The sequence below is a fragment of the Panthera tigris genome, chromosome B3 (assembly GCF_018350195.1).
Source record: "Panthera tigris isolate Pti1 chromosome B3, P.tigris_Pti1_mat1.1, whole genome shotgun sequence".
Classification (NCBI taxonomy): Eukaryota; Metazoa; Chordata; class Mammalia; order Carnivora; family Felidae; genus Panthera; species Panthera tigris.
The window spans coordinates 117,391,600-117,408,869 of record NC_056665.1 but is presented as its reverse complement, the minus strand read 5'-3'; the positions used below and the strand labels follow the sequence as shown (position 1 = coordinate 117,408,869).

At 50.4% G+C, this 17,270-nt stretch overlaps 1 protein-coding gene across 7 annotated transcripts in view; it reads left to right on the top strand.

Annotated features, from left to right (window-relative positions):
- Window positions 1-17,270, top strand: part of DPF3 (double PHD fingers 3) — a 249,274-nt gene that overhangs the window by 70,126 nt on the left and 161,878 nt on the right. For 5 of the 7 annotated variants that reach the window (XR_006218980.1, XR_006218978.1, XR_006218979.1 and 2 more), the window contains exon 1: window positions 12,769-13,005. The exons of 1 other annotated variant lie outside the window; for it this stretch is intronic. Coding sequence is in view for 2 of the 6 variants with exons in the window: in XM_042990039.1 (XP_042845973.1) it covers window positions 12,986-13,005 (20 nt within the window). In the remaining 4 variants the exon portion in view is untranslated. Of the gene's footprint in view, window positions 1-8,018; window positions 8,074-12,768; window positions 13,006-17,270 lie in introns of those variants that run through there. One more of the 7 variants, XM_042990040.1, reaches the window with a different exon arrangement.

Genomic DNA, 17,270 nt, shown 5'->3' with positions numbered 1-17,270 from the left:
AATGGCTTGCCCACCCCTCACCTTAAGTCAGTTCGTATGGAGCCCCTGCCACGTCTCTTTTCCTGAGATACGCAAGCATATCATGCAGGGTGTGGTCCTCACAGCCTCTTAGGAGTCATAGGATATTGGGGCTAGAGTGTCAGCCTCACGAAGGCAGGAACCTGCTGTATACCCACTGTCTAGAAGGGTGTTGGCATGTAGTAGGTGCTCAGTGAATATTTCTTGACTGAATTAACATTAGAGCTGAAGGGCACTGCTAAGTTAAGCTTGCCCAGAAGGACAAGGGGAGCAAACAGAGTCTCAGAGAGGTGAAATCGCCTGGCTGAGTTTGCACGGCAAGTAGATGGTGTGGTTGGGGTTAGAACCTACATCAACAGGATTATTCCTGAACTCCCAAGAATGTTAAAGTCTAAGTCATGGCTTTTGAAATGTCCATCTTATAAGTCCAGAGACCTCTGGCTGGTTTCTTGGTGGGAGAAGGTGTTTGGACCCCTCTCTTTTTCTTCGTCCAGGATCTCAGGGATCCCGACAGAACCAACAGGTTGTTCCCTCCCCCCCACCTCAGCAGCCCCAAAAATGCTAGCTTTGGTTTTTCAGGCTGACAGTCTAAACACTACCTCATCCTAAAAGTAAATGGTGAACTATTTTCATACAGTCTTAAAATTTTAATTTGGAAAACTCCTGTCCTTAGAATGCGAAATTCACCAGGCATTTTATATCCCGTAGGCTGAGCGACCTACTAGAACCTTCTTGCCAATCCCTCTTGTGAGCACCCCTTGTGGAAAAGGACTAGGGGATTTGACCAGCATCGCGACTTACTCTTTGAGTCAAAATGTCTTGTGGCCTAAAAATGTTCACTCGGGGGCACCTGGTTGGTTTGGTTGGTTAAGGGTCCAACTTCCACTCGGGTCATGATCTCGCATTTCATGAGTTGGAGCCCTGTGTCGGGCTCTGTGCTAACAGCTCAGAACCTGAAGCCTGCTTCAGATTCTGTGTCTCCCTCCCTCTCTCTGCCCCTCCCCCACTCACGCTCTGGCTCTCTCTCTCAAAAATAAATAAACATTAAAAAAAATAAAATGTTCACTCAGTTCAGGGTTCTTTTTCTCTCCCTCCTCCCCCCTTACCCCCTTCACAAAGTGGGGCATTTTGATGCTATAGTGGTGGGTGGGGATGAAAACTTAAAATAATTAATGTGAGCCTCAGTCAGCCCTCAATTTCACCTCACTTGTGCACCATCCAATGTTGACCTCTACTCCATTTCTGACCTCCCTGCTTTAAGACCCTTCATCCAACTTCGGTCCTCTGTTCCTGGACGTTACCCCATGCCTAACTCTCACGGCATCCCTAACCCCATCTCTGAGCTTGTCCTTTCCCATCCCTGAGGTTAGGGTTGGGTGACCGCAGGGAGAGAGGGAGAAATACCTGTTTCTCACATGACGTTGTATTTAAAAAAAGTTTTTTTAGGGGTGCCTGGTTGGCTCAGTCGGTTAAGCGTCTGACTTTGGCTCAGGTCATGATCTCACGGTCCGTGAGTTTGAGCCCCGCGTCGGGCTCTGTGCTGACAGCTCAGAGGCCTGGAGCCTGCTTCAGATTCTGTGTCTCCCTCTCTCTCTGCCCCTCCCCTGTTCATGCTCTGTTTCTCTCTGTCTCAAAAATAAATAAATGTCAAAAAAAATTAAAAAAATTTTTTTTTAAGTTTATTTACTTATTTTTGAGAGAGAGACAGAGAGAGCGAGAGGGGGAGGGGCTGAGAGAGAATCCCAAGCAGGCTCTGCACTGTCAGCATGGAACCTGATATGGGGCTTGAACTCACAAACCGTGAGATCACGACCTGAGCCGAAACCAAGAATCGGATGCTTGACCAACTGAGCCGCCCAGGCGCCCCGACCTCATATATTTTAAAAGCTGAAAGTTCATTTATTTTCAATGTTTATTTATTTATTTTGGTGGTGGGGGGGGGACAGGCAGAGTGAGAGGGAGAGAGAATCCCAAGTAGGCCCCGTGCCTTCCGTGCAGTGCCCTACACCCTGCTCGATCTCACAGAACGTGAGGTCATGACCTGAGCCGAAATCAAGAGTCAGATGCTTGGCTGACTGAGCCACTCAGGTGCCCCTAAAAGCTGACAGTTTCGTGGTTTGTTGCTGAGGCATTGTCAAAGGGCAGTTCCATCAAAAGCAGCCAATTCAAAAGGGCTGTATCAAAGTTGTGTGGGAGTCAATATCATGCACCCTTTCTAACCTGTGAGTAACAATCATCATGATAAAGAAGGATATATGGACGCTCTGCTAACATATTAAGCACAGCGCTAGGCACTTCCCCTAGTGGCTGTTTGTCAAATCTTAACAGCAGTCCTAGGAGACACGTACTTTAATCTTTATTGATGAGAAAGCAGGGACAAATATCTTAAGGAGCTTGCCCCAGGGCCGGCAGTAAGGAAGGAAGGCAAGTACAGAATTACTAAGTGGCATAGACTCATTAAATTTGTATCCTGAATAGGTGAAGTGTTTGCTTTGGGGTCCTGCCTGGACGTTTCAGTGTGGTATCATGGTGGCCTCTGAAATGCCCAAGGTCAGAGAACACTCACTGTCTTGACCCTCCCACAGGCCATGCCAGAAATAAACCTGAAGACAGTTTTCCAAAGGTGCCATCCTGAGGAATGGTGTAGAGATGAGATCTGATGCCGGATTTCTCCTGCCCTTGCTGCCTTTCAACCAATATTTAAGCCTTTGGCAGTTATGGGGACGGAAAAGAGACCAGTCTATTTCACGCCCTCCCGGAGCTCACAGCATAGAGGCAGGTGCAGTTATCTCTGTGATAAGGTGCACAGCAAAACACTGAGGGAGAGGGGCCAGTGAGCAGAGGACTCTGGGAAGGAATGACTCACAAAATCATGTCACAGTTCGGGAGTCATTTGGTGGTACTTCCGTCCCTGGTTTTCCACACTTCCAGAAGAGTAGCGGTTGCAAGAATAGGCTGTCTTCTTCTCCAGGGGGAGAATTATTACAATGTAAGATGTTTTTCCAAAGTTTGCAGGACTGGGCTTTGTGACTGCCGGAGGTAATGAGTGTGGACACACTCTGAGTCCTTTAAAGCCCTTTGGCTGATGCAGGGCAAGCCATCGTTAGTAGGTGTGCAGAGATGAGTGGAAGGCGAGGAGCAGCTCCTGTTACTGTCCTACCCACCCCCCACCCCCACCACTGGGCACCAGGATGGAGGGGACACTCACTGAGGGAGCCAAACGAATGAGTGAAATCAAGGTTCTGAGAGTTTCAAAGAATATGTGGCTTCTATCAGCAAATGGTGGTCGAGCAGCATGATGACCAAGAAGCGGCTTTTGGATTTGGCAAGAAAAGGAGGAAATGAATCCCTAAGAACCAGTGGCTTCTGAGGAAGGACGGTTAATGGTTTCTAAATGGAATGGACAGATGAACATACGATATATGGGAGGAGCTTTTCAGTAAATGTAAGGAAGGAGGTTGGATCATTGCTAGAAGGGTCCTTTGACGATTAATGGCCTTCTCATGCCATCCCTGCGTTAGTGTGTGGAGAAGGTGAAAGAAAGGAAGGCCTGAGGTGAAAGAAAGAAAGGAGGGTTGACTGGGTCCAGAAGAGGCAGAGCACATGGGGCTGTGGTTCAGGAGGAAGGCTCCCCCTGAAAGAGAAGAGAGACCTTTGCGTAGAAACTAGGGATGTGTTTGAAAAACAAACCATCAGTTTTCCACACCTTTGCTTTTACCAGGACACACGAAGATGACCCTGTGTGCCCCATGCCGGCAGCTTCTGCTCCTTGGCTCAGAGAGTTCTGGCTCCACCTCTGTTTCAGGAGTGGCAGGTCCTCTCCCTCTTCAGTGATGGCCTGTGGAGATGGCCTTCGTCAGCGCGGCCCCACGCCAGTCTGGGGCTGCACCTTGAATTTGGAAGCAGGAGTGTGTGTGTGTGTGGTGTGTGCGTCTCCAGGGCTGGCCGGCACTCTCAGGAAACCGAGGCTCTGAGCAGAAAGTGACCGTCTTTGTTAATTTTCCTCAGTTGCTGGCTTGATGGCTCCTCGCACGCGGCAGAGATGGAGCGCGTAGTTCTTGAATAAACCACAGAAGCATCTAGTTATGGCAGAGGGAGGGGGATCTCAGATATTCTCGTTATATTTTGGGTCCCTGTCTTTTCCAGGACACCACCCGGGACTCTGTGTGTTTTACACCCACGTCCCTGGATACTCGTTTTGTTGCCGTGGTGGAAAGGAATCTCTGTTAATGGAACAGACTCACTGGGTGGACTCAGACCCAGGTACCTCTGAGGGCGGCCTGTGGGTCACAGCCTATAGCCTTGGCACCTGCTCCCGCCCTTCACTTCCTTTACTCTCTGCCTCCTTATTGAAAAAAAAAAAACAACAACCAAAAACACAACAAAAAACCTCCCAACCCCTGCCCCCAGTACTCTACCAATTCCAGTGAAAGAAGGCCTTGTGCTTAAATAATCACGTGGAAAGAAAAAAAAAAAAATCCCACCCTCATATAAATGTGAAAGGCTACTGGCTCCGGACAGCTTTCAGTCTTTATTTAAATTAGGGATTTTGTGGATTGTTGTTGTTTTGTTGTTGTTTTTGTGGGATGGTATCCAGTATCCCAATGTTCATGTAATGCCTTGACTTCGCTATCGCTTCTCCTAGGATAATTATAGGTTGGCATAATGTGCCTATTGTTCTGTTCCACAAAGCAGCACTGTCATCCAATGATGGGATGGGGGGGGGTGGGAAGGGGGTGCAGTGTGGATCTGGAAGGAGGATCTTTGTGTTTGTGTGAGTGTGTATGTCCTGGACAGCCATGCTGCATCTTCAAGTATTTCTCTTGTTCCTTCTTTGGATCCGTCCCCACCTAGGCGCTTTTGCCCTAGTTTTTTGTCCCTCGTGTTCCTGGTTTTGGCTTCTCGGCACACTTCCCTCCTGGGGTTATCACCCGGTGCTGGGCACAGGCTGAGGACTTCAACCTGAGCTAAGGTGTTGAAGAAAGCGTTTGAAATTCTTGCAGGGAAGTTACTTGCCCGAATAGGACAGGCTCAAGGGCCTCTGGTATTGCAGATGACCCCAGATGTCATTCAGGCCCGCCGTCTTCACGGGACATGTTTGTGTTTTTCTCATTTGAGTTGTTCAGGACCTTTTGCACTACAAACTCATGATGCTTTTGGGGATATATCGGATAACGTAGACAGTCATTCATGCATCGAACAAAAGCTCATCGAGTGCTCGCCGTGAGTCTGGGTCCCAGACTAGATGGTGGGCATATGGTGATGAGAGAAAAAGGGCACCAGCCCAGCCCTCATGGCACTTCCACTCCAGGTGCCCAGGGAGGCAGGTAGAAGAACGGCAGGTGTTGTTAAGGAGCCCAGAGCTGGAGGATATGCTGGGCTTATCTCTTATAGCCAGAATTTAGAACTAGAAGTTCATGACCCATGTGGCAGCCTTTGCCAGGTGATACCTTTTTTTTTTTTTTTTTTTTTAATGAGATGTCTCAGACTGAGGTCTCCCCTAGAGACTTATACGGCAGTACCTATTACATTTCTCTCCTTCTCTCCCCATTCCCCCTCTTGCCAGACCTTCTGCTCTGGAGCTAGTAGCTCTGTGTAGAAATGTTTTTGACTCCAGCCATAAGCAGTTCTTTGACCAAGCACCATTGGCATCCAATTGGGAACTGCCTATGTTACCGTGAGCCTTGGAAGCCGTGGCCTTCATTGCTCACCCTGAAAGAGGCAAAGGCAGACATTTTTGAGGCCAGGGGACACAAGGGCCACTGGGCTGAGGTTCTGTGACCACAAGCTTAGAAGGAGAGAATTTTTCTGTCCTCGGAAGGGAATGGCTCAGTTTTGGTACCTGGAAAGGCAAATGTTTTATACTAAAAATGAAAAAAAAATTTTTTTAACCATTTCTTTTTGACAGAGGCAGAGTGTGAGCAGAAAAGCAGCAGAGAGAGAGGGAGACACAGAATCGGAAGCAGGCTCCAGGCTCTGAGCTGTCAGCACAGAGCCGGACGTGGGGCTTGAACTCATGAACTGTGAGATCATGACCTGAGTCGAAGTCGGACGCTTAACTGACTGAGCCACCCACGTGCCTCTAAAAATGGATATTCTTGATCTAACACTCAAATTATTTTATCCTTATTTTATCTGGTGACTTTACTGCATGGGGTGGGTGGAAAGGTGGCCAGTGGGCAGGGACCCTGAACCTCCACGGGGCTGATGATGGCAGGATGTGGACGTGGGAGCACCGAGGTCCTGAAGGATAATGTGACAGCTGTCCCTGACCACGGTATCAAACTGAGACAGGTCAGGAGATGAGAAATGGAAGATCTGGCCATTTGTGGTCTTTGGAGAAATCACCTCGGAGGAATAGCACTCACATGAGCCCAGAGAAAAGGAGGGTTTGTAACCTTGCTCCTCACCAGTTATGTCCGAAAATACATTCTTCAAAATAAACAAATGCATCCCCTTTGTATGTATGTTAACAGAATCCAAATTCTTTCCTCCTGGTAAGATAAAAAATAAACACCCAGGGCTGAAGGTACATGTATATGGGGACAATCAGAAATGTGGAGGCATGTGGGTAGTTCAGTTGGTTAGGCGTCCGACTCTTGATTTCAGCTCAGGGCATGGTCTCGCGGTTTCGTGAGATCGAGCCCCACCTAGGGCTCCATGCTGACAGCGCGGAGCCTGCTTCTGATTCTCTCTCTCCGACCCTCCCCCACTTATGCGCTCTCTCTCCTTCCCTCCCTCCCTCTCTCAAAATAAATAAACTTTAAAAATTTTGAAAAAAAGTGGGTCTCAGCCTTTGCGCTGCTTGGGGGCATGTGACCTGACGTGTGGAACCTCAGCAGAGGTTCAGGGCTCAGCATCTTCACTTCCGCTCCCAGGAGCTGATTCTGAACGTGAGTATCTACGTGCCTCTCCCAAAGCGTGGTGTCGGAACACTGGGCAGCCCCTTGATGATGGGCTAATCTGGCAACCCAGAGCTCGCACAACCTTTGAGCTGTGAGGGGGTCTCACTTTGCAGATGAGGAAACTGAAGCCCAGAAAAGTCAGTGGTGGGCTTCAAGGCCAAAGCTGCAGAGCCGGACGAGAACCCAAGACTCTCGACTCCAGGTTGTATACAGTTTCCTATGTCTGTCCCCTCATGGGTCTTGTTGCCTCTCTCAAATATAAGCATGTTGAGGGGAGAGACCCTGTGTCAGTCTTCTGCAGTATCGTGTCTTTTGTGGTGTCCCAGGGGCTGATGGAACCCCTGGAGAGACCCCATCAGATGGAACCCCAGCGAGAGACCATTTGCTCGCCGGTTCTCACGTTTGTTGGTGCCTTCTTTTTAAAAAGAATTTTTTTTTTTAATGCTTATTTTTGAGGGAGAAGGAGACAGAATGTGAGCAGGGGAGAGGCAGGGAGAGAAAGAGGGAGATAGAGAATCCAAAGCAGACTCCAGGCTCTGAGCTGTCAGCATAGAGCCCGACATGGGGCTTGAACTCATGAACCGTGAGATCATGACCCGAGCTGAAGGCGGACGCTTAGCCGACTGAGCCACCCAGGCACCCCTGTTGGTGCCTGCTTTGCTCCTCGGTGGGAGTCTGTTTTTCCGTGGCTCGTCCCACGCTTGTGTTTCCTCAGCTCTGGGACTGAGTCACCAGGAAAGTGGATGCCAGGCAGGGAGGGTATCCACCATGAAGGATTATTCCTGAGGAAGCTAGTATTTCTTACCCCCTCAGCAGCTACCCTTCTCTTATGGCCTTGGAGTATTTATGCGTGCCGCTCTGTTTTCTCCCACTGTTCCATGCATTCGTTTCCTGGCAGCACGGGTAGATGAGATGCAGAACCCTCACATCGTGTGTTTCGTGCCTCACGCTTGGGGTGACATACCCCAGCATGAACAGGCCTGGTCCAGGTGCCACTCAGCATGAGTGCCGCTTTCCTGGTCTGACCCAGGAAAAGAGGGATTCTTACGCTCGGAACTCTGTGATGACTTCACAAAGACAATGAAAGGGGAATACGGTTCACAGTGGAGCGAACGCTGTCTAGTTTCTGAAGCAAGCAGTTGCCTGAACTGTGAGCACACCCCCCCCCCCCCCACAGTGACTAGCTCACAGCGTGGTTCTATGTGAATCACCAACTACCTCCCCGAAGTCGTGCCGATGCCTCCAGCCCGGTGGCTGAGGCTCTGAGCTCCACTGTTGCTGTCTTTCTATTGTTTTCTCAGTTCTTTGAGCCACCTGGTGGCCCTCCTTGGTCACCCTAGACCCCGCATATCCTTGTTTCAAGGCAAGAGCCTCGTGGATACATTTGTGGACACTGCCGATCATTACCCCAAGTCCAGGCACCAAAACACTGCCTGCATTCTTTGTAGTTCTTTCTGTTTCTGTGGCTGGTGTCCAGATCCAGGTAGATGCTGGGGACTGAGGGGGAGGCTGCTTCCTCAGGCCAGGTTTTCTTCTGAGGCAGCTGCCTGTGAATGCAGGAATGGTTTCTCCTTGTGCTACACTGTTGGTGGGAGTGTGGGAACCATCTTGGCTTGGGAGGGAGGAGGGCAGCTATGGGATGAATGCTACCCAGAGAGTCATCCCCCGTTATTCCAGAGACGAAAGCCCCACGGAAGTAAGTCTGTGGCTATTTTCTTTCCTGTGTTATCAAATGGTCCCCGACTGCATTTCATTGTTTGTGTTGTGCCTATGTGTATGCAGGCTCGACGTGCAAATACATAACCATTTGGTGCCCGCCCATCCACTCATCCATCCACAGGTTTATGCATTGAATGATCAAACGGTCCATCTATCCATCCATCCATCTATCCTTTCAGCCATCCATTTATAAGGGATGATAAATTGATATACTTAAAGGGACCAGGCAGGTAAAGTAAATGAGGAAAATGCACTTGATGGGAGACAATAGGGAATGGTGGGGACTATGGTAAGCCACAGGGTGCAGTTCGCTGAGATGCCATCTCCAACGTTCCCTGACTGACCCCCACTCAGGTTGGATATGCGGCACCTGATGACCACGAACCCATATTTATCTCAAAAGCATCCGGGTAGCATTTGAGAAACCCAGAGGTGTGTGTGTGTGGGGGGGGGGGGCAGGGGGCAGCTCTTCTTCAGCCTTGTGTAGGATTTGTTGGTAAAATCAAACTCTGGAATGTGCATCAGTCAGGGTTTTTTCAGGTTGCAAATGGCAAGAAACCCAACCCACACTGCTGGAGCACAGAGAGGAATGTATGGGCTCGTGTAACTGCAAGTTCAGGAGTGCGTCTGCTTCACCTGGGACTGGGTCTGGGGGCTCAACAAGGTCATTTGAACTCCCTCCGTCTCCCCCTTCCTCTCAGTTCTGCTCCCCTCTACACTGGCCTCCTTTGCAGACAGGCCTGCTGCCTGGGTGTCTCCCAACAGCTTTCAGGTAAACATTTTTATCAGCTTTGCCACACTGGGAGAAAGAGAGCACCTCTTTGCCACAGAAACTCTAGGATTGACCTGAATTGGCCTCACTCAGGCCTGGGGAGGTGGTTTTCTGCCGCGGCACAAGCCTGTCTCTAAAGTTGCAGGATGGAGTGGGACTGATTTTACTCAACTGGTGGTGGGGGAGAGGCGGCGGGGGAGAGGAAAATGGAGGTATTGTCACCGTAGTGACAGCTCGGCAGGCAGACAAACCTGTGACCTCCACAGGGGGATGGGCTGGTGTTCACAATCGCACTGGAAAGCAAGACCCAGGCCACTGAGCGTGACCGGGGCTGCCCCCCGGCCTTTCTGCCCTACCTCCCAGTTTGAGTAGCCGCGGCCCCTGACGTCTGACCAGCTTCCACTGTGCCCAGGATGAGGGGAGCACCGTGCTGGGTGGGCAGAGATAGCCTTGCACTGCCTCCTACATACTCCTGAGATGCTTGGGGAGAAAGAAGTCTCATGCTCAGTCCAGAATGGAGATGTTCAAAGATTTTGCTGTTTGGGGAGAGGACAGTAACCCAAGAGGGTTCTGAAGTGCCCAGAGCCCTGCGTGAACTTCCCGCCAGGTTGTGCTGCTGTAGGAGGAGTGGCCCGGATAAAGGGTTCCCTTTCAGCTTTGCCGACTTGGACTCAGAGCTCAGCTGCACGGATCCCATGACTTGGCCCAAGGCGGGAACTGAGGCCCCGGAAGAGCCGTACTTCCAATTTGGAGCCTCTGACTTCCCACCCTGAAGGAGAGAAGCACTGGGCTTTATTGCTTGCAGCCGGCAGCCCCCTGGTGTGGCCTAGTGGGGACCCAGAGTTCTCCATTGGAACTTTGGTCCCCGAGAGTAAATCAGGCAGATCAGGTCTGACCTCAGTCACGTGTATTCCTTAGTGCCAGAAATACCAGCTCTCTTAGGATTGAGCAACCGTTTTTTCCTCACCATCAAGGATGATTTTTAACTGTTTCCTACCTTGGATTTTTGTTGTTGTCGAAAATATCTACCAGAGAGCAGAATGTTAAAAGGAAGATAGAAGAAGGGGCAAATGAAGGGCGTAAAAGGATGTATTTATGAAACCACTAGAAGCTGTCCGTAAGTACAGCTCATTTCCCTGTAGGGAACGTAGAATCCCTGATGGTGGAGAGCATCCAAGAACCTTCACACCCTATCTCGTTTGCTAGAACAATCCAGTGAGGTTGACAGGGAAGGGCCATTTTCTTTTCATGTATGTCTCCCAGATGTAGACACGGTCTTTGAGAGCGATTTTTTCTGCCTCCTATCCATGTGCCGTGCTTAGTCCGATCTCCTGCATGCCTCCCTTGTCACTTCTCCGCCTCACCATACCCCCATGGGAAGATCTGCCCTCTCTGCTCCCTCCCTCTCTCTAATTCTCCTTACCTTCCAGATTCCACCTTTCTAAAACCTTCCAGAGTGATTCCCGACGCCACTGGTCTCTCAATTCTTTTTATCGGCAACAGTGCTTGTAGATTGCATTTATTACAGCGTACTTGGGTTAGGGCAGAAGGCGCAAAAAACAGCCCTGCCCTCCAGAGGCCTACATTCTAGGAAAATGGGAAAGTGAAGACCCGGCTCGCAGAGTTGTTGTCATGATTAAATGGATTATTATACATGCAATGCTTGGCATAGTGCCTGAGACACAGTGCTCCATAAATCCAACATGCTCAGGGTTGTATGTGATATTTAATCCATGCAACTGTTGTGAGAGGCTGATTTTCCTGTGTCCTTTTGCAGATAAAGAAGGGGATGTTCAGATATGTTATGCAATTTTCCCACAGTCACATAGCTAATTAACAGGAGATCTGAGATCCAAATTCTAAAACTCTGTCTCTTTTTTTAACCTCACCTGAGATACTTTGGTGATAAAAGCAAATGACGCACAATGTTGTCCTAAGATAAAATCCTTGTTCCTTTGGTGACTGCTTCAGTTCTCCCATCTACGAAATGGGAAAGTAGAAAGATTCATGTTGGGAATTGTTGACTATAGCCCGTAGCCCAGAGTGATCACAATTCAGTTAAAAATAACCCCATGGTTTGCAGGAGAAGCCGGGTAGGGGAATGGAGCCTGGGCTTGTGGAAGATTGCTTGGGTCTCATACCTGTCTTCTTTCTGCAGAAAGTAAACTGAGATCCCCATTTCTGGACCATGTCTGGCCTAGGAAATTCTGATCATAAATCCAGATCTTTGGGTATTTCTGTGGGGGCCGCTCAGGCCTTGGCACGAGAAGGTCGGTCTGCATTGGGCTGAGGTGGCCCCTCTGATTTCTGGGGCCCGACAGGGATTTGCTAGTATTTGCTGACTGACAAGTAGTTCATATCAAGCTGGTTTATTTAGTCACGGGGCTACCAGAACTCGTGGACAGCTTGTTGATGGCCATATGCGAAGCATTAACACTGTGCCTGGCGTGGAGTGAAGGATTCCGGGTGAATTTTTTCTTTATTCCTCATGACACAAGGACACTGCAAAGGTAGTATTTCAGTTGGGGAAATAGAAGTTCACACAGACATGTCTCTTAGGCACCATACACTTTGTACTTAAATTAGATTTTTGCTGCCAAGTAGGATGTTTTCAGTGTTCTTGAGCTCAGGGCAGAACCTTATTTCCTCCAATCCCTCACCATTGCTATAACAATTCTCGAGTGCATTTTTCAGCAGAACCCACCTTTGGTAGACAGAATAGGAACCCCTCTGAGATGTCTGTGTCCTAATCCCTGGAATCTGTGAAAACATTACCTTACAAGGAAAGGGACTTCGCAGATATGATTAAATCAAGGACTTGGAGGTGGGGAGATTATCTTGGAGTATATGGATGGGCCCAATATAATCACAGGGGGCCTTATACGAGGGAGTCTGGAAGGTCAGAGTCAGAGGCAGCCATACGACAATGGACGCAGAAGTCTAAGTGACACAGTGGAGGTGAGGGAATTCCACAAAGCAAGGAATGTATGCAGCCTCTAGAAGCTGGAAAAGACGAGGAAACCCATTCTCCCCCAGAGCTTCCGGAAGGAAAGCATCCCGCCAACACCTTGATTTTAACCCTCTGCAACTCATTTTGGACTTTTGACCTCCAGAACTATAAGATAGTAAGTTTGTGTTGTTTTAAACCATCAGGTTTGTGGTAATTTGTTAACAGCAGCAATACGAGACCAACACAACTGCCTTTCCACATGTCCTGTTGGAATATTCTAAAGTTCCAGCTAAGACTCCTCTTCCTTTGTGACCCGGTGCCCTTTAAACAAAGGGGGCAGGTGCCCTCTACCCACTCCCGGGCAGATCTCTGCTGGAGTTAGGTTTCTGCGGGTGGGGGTGGTTTTGTACTGAATCATCAACACACTCATGATCGTGCTTCTGACCACTGACCCTGCTGGCTAGACAGCTGACTGGTGGTGGTGGTGGGGCAATCTGAGCCGATGGCGTTGAGCTGTTTTAGTTTTTGATACACTCTGCTCTGTCTCTGTGGACAGAGAAGCCCGTGGAACAGACGATACTATCTGGGAGTTAACTCGGGAGCCGTGTTTTCCCACCACGGATGGTAGCAGCCAGTGGAAGGTGGGACCCCATGTCAGAGTAACAATAGCTACTGTTGACTGATCACTCACAGTGAGGTTATATCATCGGTTCTCAGTGATCCGAGGAGGAGGGTCCTGTAATCACCCCCGCTTTGCAGATGAAGGAAGTGAACCTCAGAGAGGTCCACAGATGGCACAGCAAGTGAACGGGGAACCAGGATTCAAACCCAGCACCCTCGCCGCTCCCTTAAATGGCGTGCTGCCTCTCACGTGTGCGCTACGGCCCGGATGAGGCGCTTTTTAAACGTCTGCTGGCTAAGTGAACGAATGACTGTCGCTTAGGCCAGGAGCACCTTTATGAACCCCACCCAGAGGCAGCAGGGTAGACAGAGGGGCTACTAGAAAACCCAGCTGGACAGCAAGGAATTTACTCCTGCAGGTACAAAGATAGCGTGGAGCTGGCTATCTCACTTAGCATCTCCCATCTGGACTTGTGGGGAGGCCCAGCTAAATTCTTGTTGAATTTGGCGGTGTCTTCTATCCAGCGGAGCCCCAGGCGCCGAGCAGGAGGTAGGGATGGTGATCTCTGGAGATCTCCCTTTCCCCTGGGGCTTCCCACCCCCCACCTTTGGATGCTCCAAATGGCCCAGCTGGTGATCCAAGGTGGGCGATGGGTGCAGGCTTGATAATTTCCTTTCTTCCCTCCCTGAACACGGATGAGAGAGAAGGGGAGGAGGGGCGTGGTGATAGACATACACTTAGTGTGAAGCGGCAGGGGTCCCCTATGGCCTTTGCCTGTCTAGAAATTACCAGTGTCCCTAATATATGGCAGCTTGTGCAGATGCTTCTTCCCTTTTGCTTTCTTTTGTGTCTTGCTTTTGTGAGAGAGACGAGAATTTACCACTGATGAGCCTCATGCTATGTAATGAATAGAAGGCTAGTGACCCCAGCTGTCTCCCCCTCCCACCATCCCCAGGAACGTCTTGTCAGCCTTGGCGGTCTTTGCCTGGCCGGTTCCTACGGGCTGCTGCAGCTTTGTTAAATTGCCCCACGGCTCCTGTCTGACACTTTTGGTTTCCTTCTTCTTCAGATCCCTCTCAAGTTATTACTTCATTTGTAGCAGTGGTCAGAGCAAGGAAATTCTATTGATTTTCCTTCTTTTGTTCTCAGTTTCTCCATATATTAATTGGGTCTAATCATGTTCGCCAACCTCCTATCTTTAGGGGAGATTCAGTTTTTGGTGTTTAATGGGAGGGATAGACAGTGTTTTTGCCTGGAGCGAGAGTACTCAGATTCCAGGACTGCACAGATTTTAGGACGGAACTCAGTTTTGTATTTCAGCAGTATTTTGTTTTCGTCTTTGTTTTATTTTAAAGGTCACTGTCTGTTCTGGGTGTTTCCCGGTCCATGCAACGCCGTAAGAAGCCATTCACCTAGAGGTGTCACATCAGTGATTTAAGATTTGGAGGGGCTGGGGGGAGAGGAGGTTCAGGACAGCTCTGGAGATTTGGGCCCCATCTCATGCTGGGGCACTGGAAGCGGCCTCTGCTAATTGGACCTTGTCCTGTCAGGACACATCAGACAGGGCCACGGCGACACCCGAGCTTGGTGGGGGTGGGATGGTCTGCAGTAGCAGGTGCCACTGCTGCCGGGTCCTGGGAGCGCTTTGTTACTCTGGGGAGCGCGAGCCGGCCAGCAGTCATGTGGACCGAGGTCAGGGGGCTGTGCAGAGCCGGGTTCTCCAGGAGCCCAGGAGGGCCAGTACTGAAGTGAAGGCTGTTTGGGGCTGGGTGGTGCCAGAGCTGGTGTGTGTGTGTGTGTGTGTCCTCACGAGTGACGATGTTTGCCTTCAAGAATACTCCTAACACTAAAAAAAAAAAAAAAAAAAAAAAAAAAAAATACTCCTAACACGAGAAATTTGTTTTTTTTTTTCTTTCTTTTTCGATCGCCTTCCAAAAAAAAAGACAAAACAAAACCCCTTAGTCCTTGAATTGTGTTAAGGGGAGCATAAATTTTGGCTGTAGGGAGCACTCGAGGAAGCGCAGCTCAGCTCCAGGTCCTGCAGCAGGAAGCCTTCCTCCCTTTTTGTCGCTGCCTGGTCCCTCTGCCCTGCCCTTCAGAGTTTCCTTGTGACTGTCCCGAGCTAGGGCCTGCGGGCGTGTTTTGTTGACATGCTGGTGTGCGCCCAAGGACAAGCGCATGGCTCCCTGCTGGCTGTGCAGGAAGGAGCAGTGGGGGCATGTTCCACGCCCCTGGGCCTGGTGGTGACTGCTGTGGCCAAGTGACGCCGTGTGCCCCTGGGACGGAGTGACTGTAGGCGGCACGGGGCACTCCACACTCTTTTTCCTACCCCACACCCCATCCGCATGACCCTCTTCCGGTCACGGCTGGCCCGTGTCTCTGAGCTGCCTGCCTAGGTTTGAGCACGTGGCCCTCCTACAGAAGGAAGAGATTGGCCATCGGGCAGTGTGGACTGGTGGGAGAAGTCTGTGGATTTGGGCCGAGCTGTGCTCTAATCCCAGCTCTGCCACTGAGCAGCTCTGTGGCGTTGGTTAAACTCCCTGTCCTCTCTGAGCCTTAGTTTCCTCATCTGTTAATGTAAACCGTGAGTACGGTACCCGCCACAGGGCAGTTGCTTGACAAATTGTACGACGATTATCGAAGCCGTGAGGTCGGCTTTGTTTGCGCTAACAGCACACCGCCTGTGAAGTCCTCCAACACCCCTGCACAGGACAAGCCTGATCCTAGCAAAGGGGGCCCCCGCCTTGGACCTGATGACCTCTGCTGTCATTCTAGTCACGGGTGGACAGCTTCTTGTGTACTTGTAGGGCTTCCCTGGTGCTCCCCTCTTTCCCCGGTTAGCAAAGGGGCTAGTGGAGCCCAGGGAAAGAGTGCAGGCTGCCAGGGCAGACCTTCAAGCCAGCAAATCAACGTTTATTTATAGGTCTTGGAGGGAGACAACAGTGCAGCAGTGGAGAAGGGCCTGACCGAGGCAGCTGCAGGGGGCAGGGGGCAGGGGGCAATGACAGTGGTGGGGGGCCGGAGGGGGCAGAGAGGCCAGGTGGCACTTGTGTGGTGGAGAGCCAGAGTTCCGGCAGAAAGCAGCAGATTCCAACAGAGTAAACTGAGGTGTGTGTAATAAGATGGCTATTTATAAAAGTGTGGGCAGGGGAATGTACGAGGTAAGATAGCGCAGTACCCTGGGGGCTAGGTCAAGGGGAGAGGGAAGCCGTATGGAGAGGGCTTCCTGACGGGAGCTGTGACCTTCAGTAGACCCGGCGAGGGAAGCGGCTGGGGGAGTAAATGCCCCATCTTGTTCTCTTCCCTCCCTCTGACCTGCTGCTGGCATTCACCGTTGACCCAGGCTGCAGAAGCAGAGGGAAGATGGCAAGCGGCTGACCCTGTGGGACATGCTCCTGGGGGCACAGAGCTGGGAGAAGAGTGGTGCAGAGAGAGAGCCTGGAAGGGCCAGCGGAAGAGAATTGGCACAGAGAAGCAAGGGCTAAGGGAGAAGGAAGGTGGGGGATATTTAGGGGTACATGGGTGAAGAGAGTTGAGTTACCCAGGGGGACCCAGCCAGAGGCTCTGTGGCAGAATGATTAATATCACGGCCTTGAGGAGGCAGACAGAATGGGGATGATTTTACCCTACTTCTGTGTGGTCTTGGGCCGGCTGTTTCACCTCTCTAGGCCTGTTTCCTCATTTGTTTCACCTCTCTAGGCCTGTTTCCTCATCTGTGACGTGGGAATGATAAAGATACTATTTTCTACCTTGTAGTGGGGTGCCATGAAATACTAAAATACGCTGCAGGATGCCTGGGACACTGGAACTGGGTAAGTGGAGACAGGGCAGATAGAGGGCTTTGACAGAGGTCCAGCTGAGCAGGCCACGAGTATTGTGTAAGGCCCAGTGGGGATATTATGTATCCGACGACTGTATGTCAGGTACCCCTAGTCACTGGGAATGCAGAGGTGAACAAACTAGACCAGTCTGTCTCCCAGGGAGCTTCTGTATCTAGTGTGGAGAGACAGGTAGTAAGTAAAGATTAATAAAATGAGTTTTGGGGTTGGCAAAGTGCTAAAAAGACCATAAACCAGGGGGTTGGGGGGTAGGTAAAGAAAGAGCAAATACTGTACAGAAGGAGTTTGGGGAAGACCTCAAGGAGGCAGGGGAGTGCAGAGCTCACAGAGAAGAAGCAGTGCTCTGTAGAGATGAGGGGAATGTTCCTGGACAGGGCCCTGCGGGTGCCAAGGCCCTGAGGCTGGTGTTTCTGGGGCAGAGAGGTGGCTCGGGGTAATAGCAGCT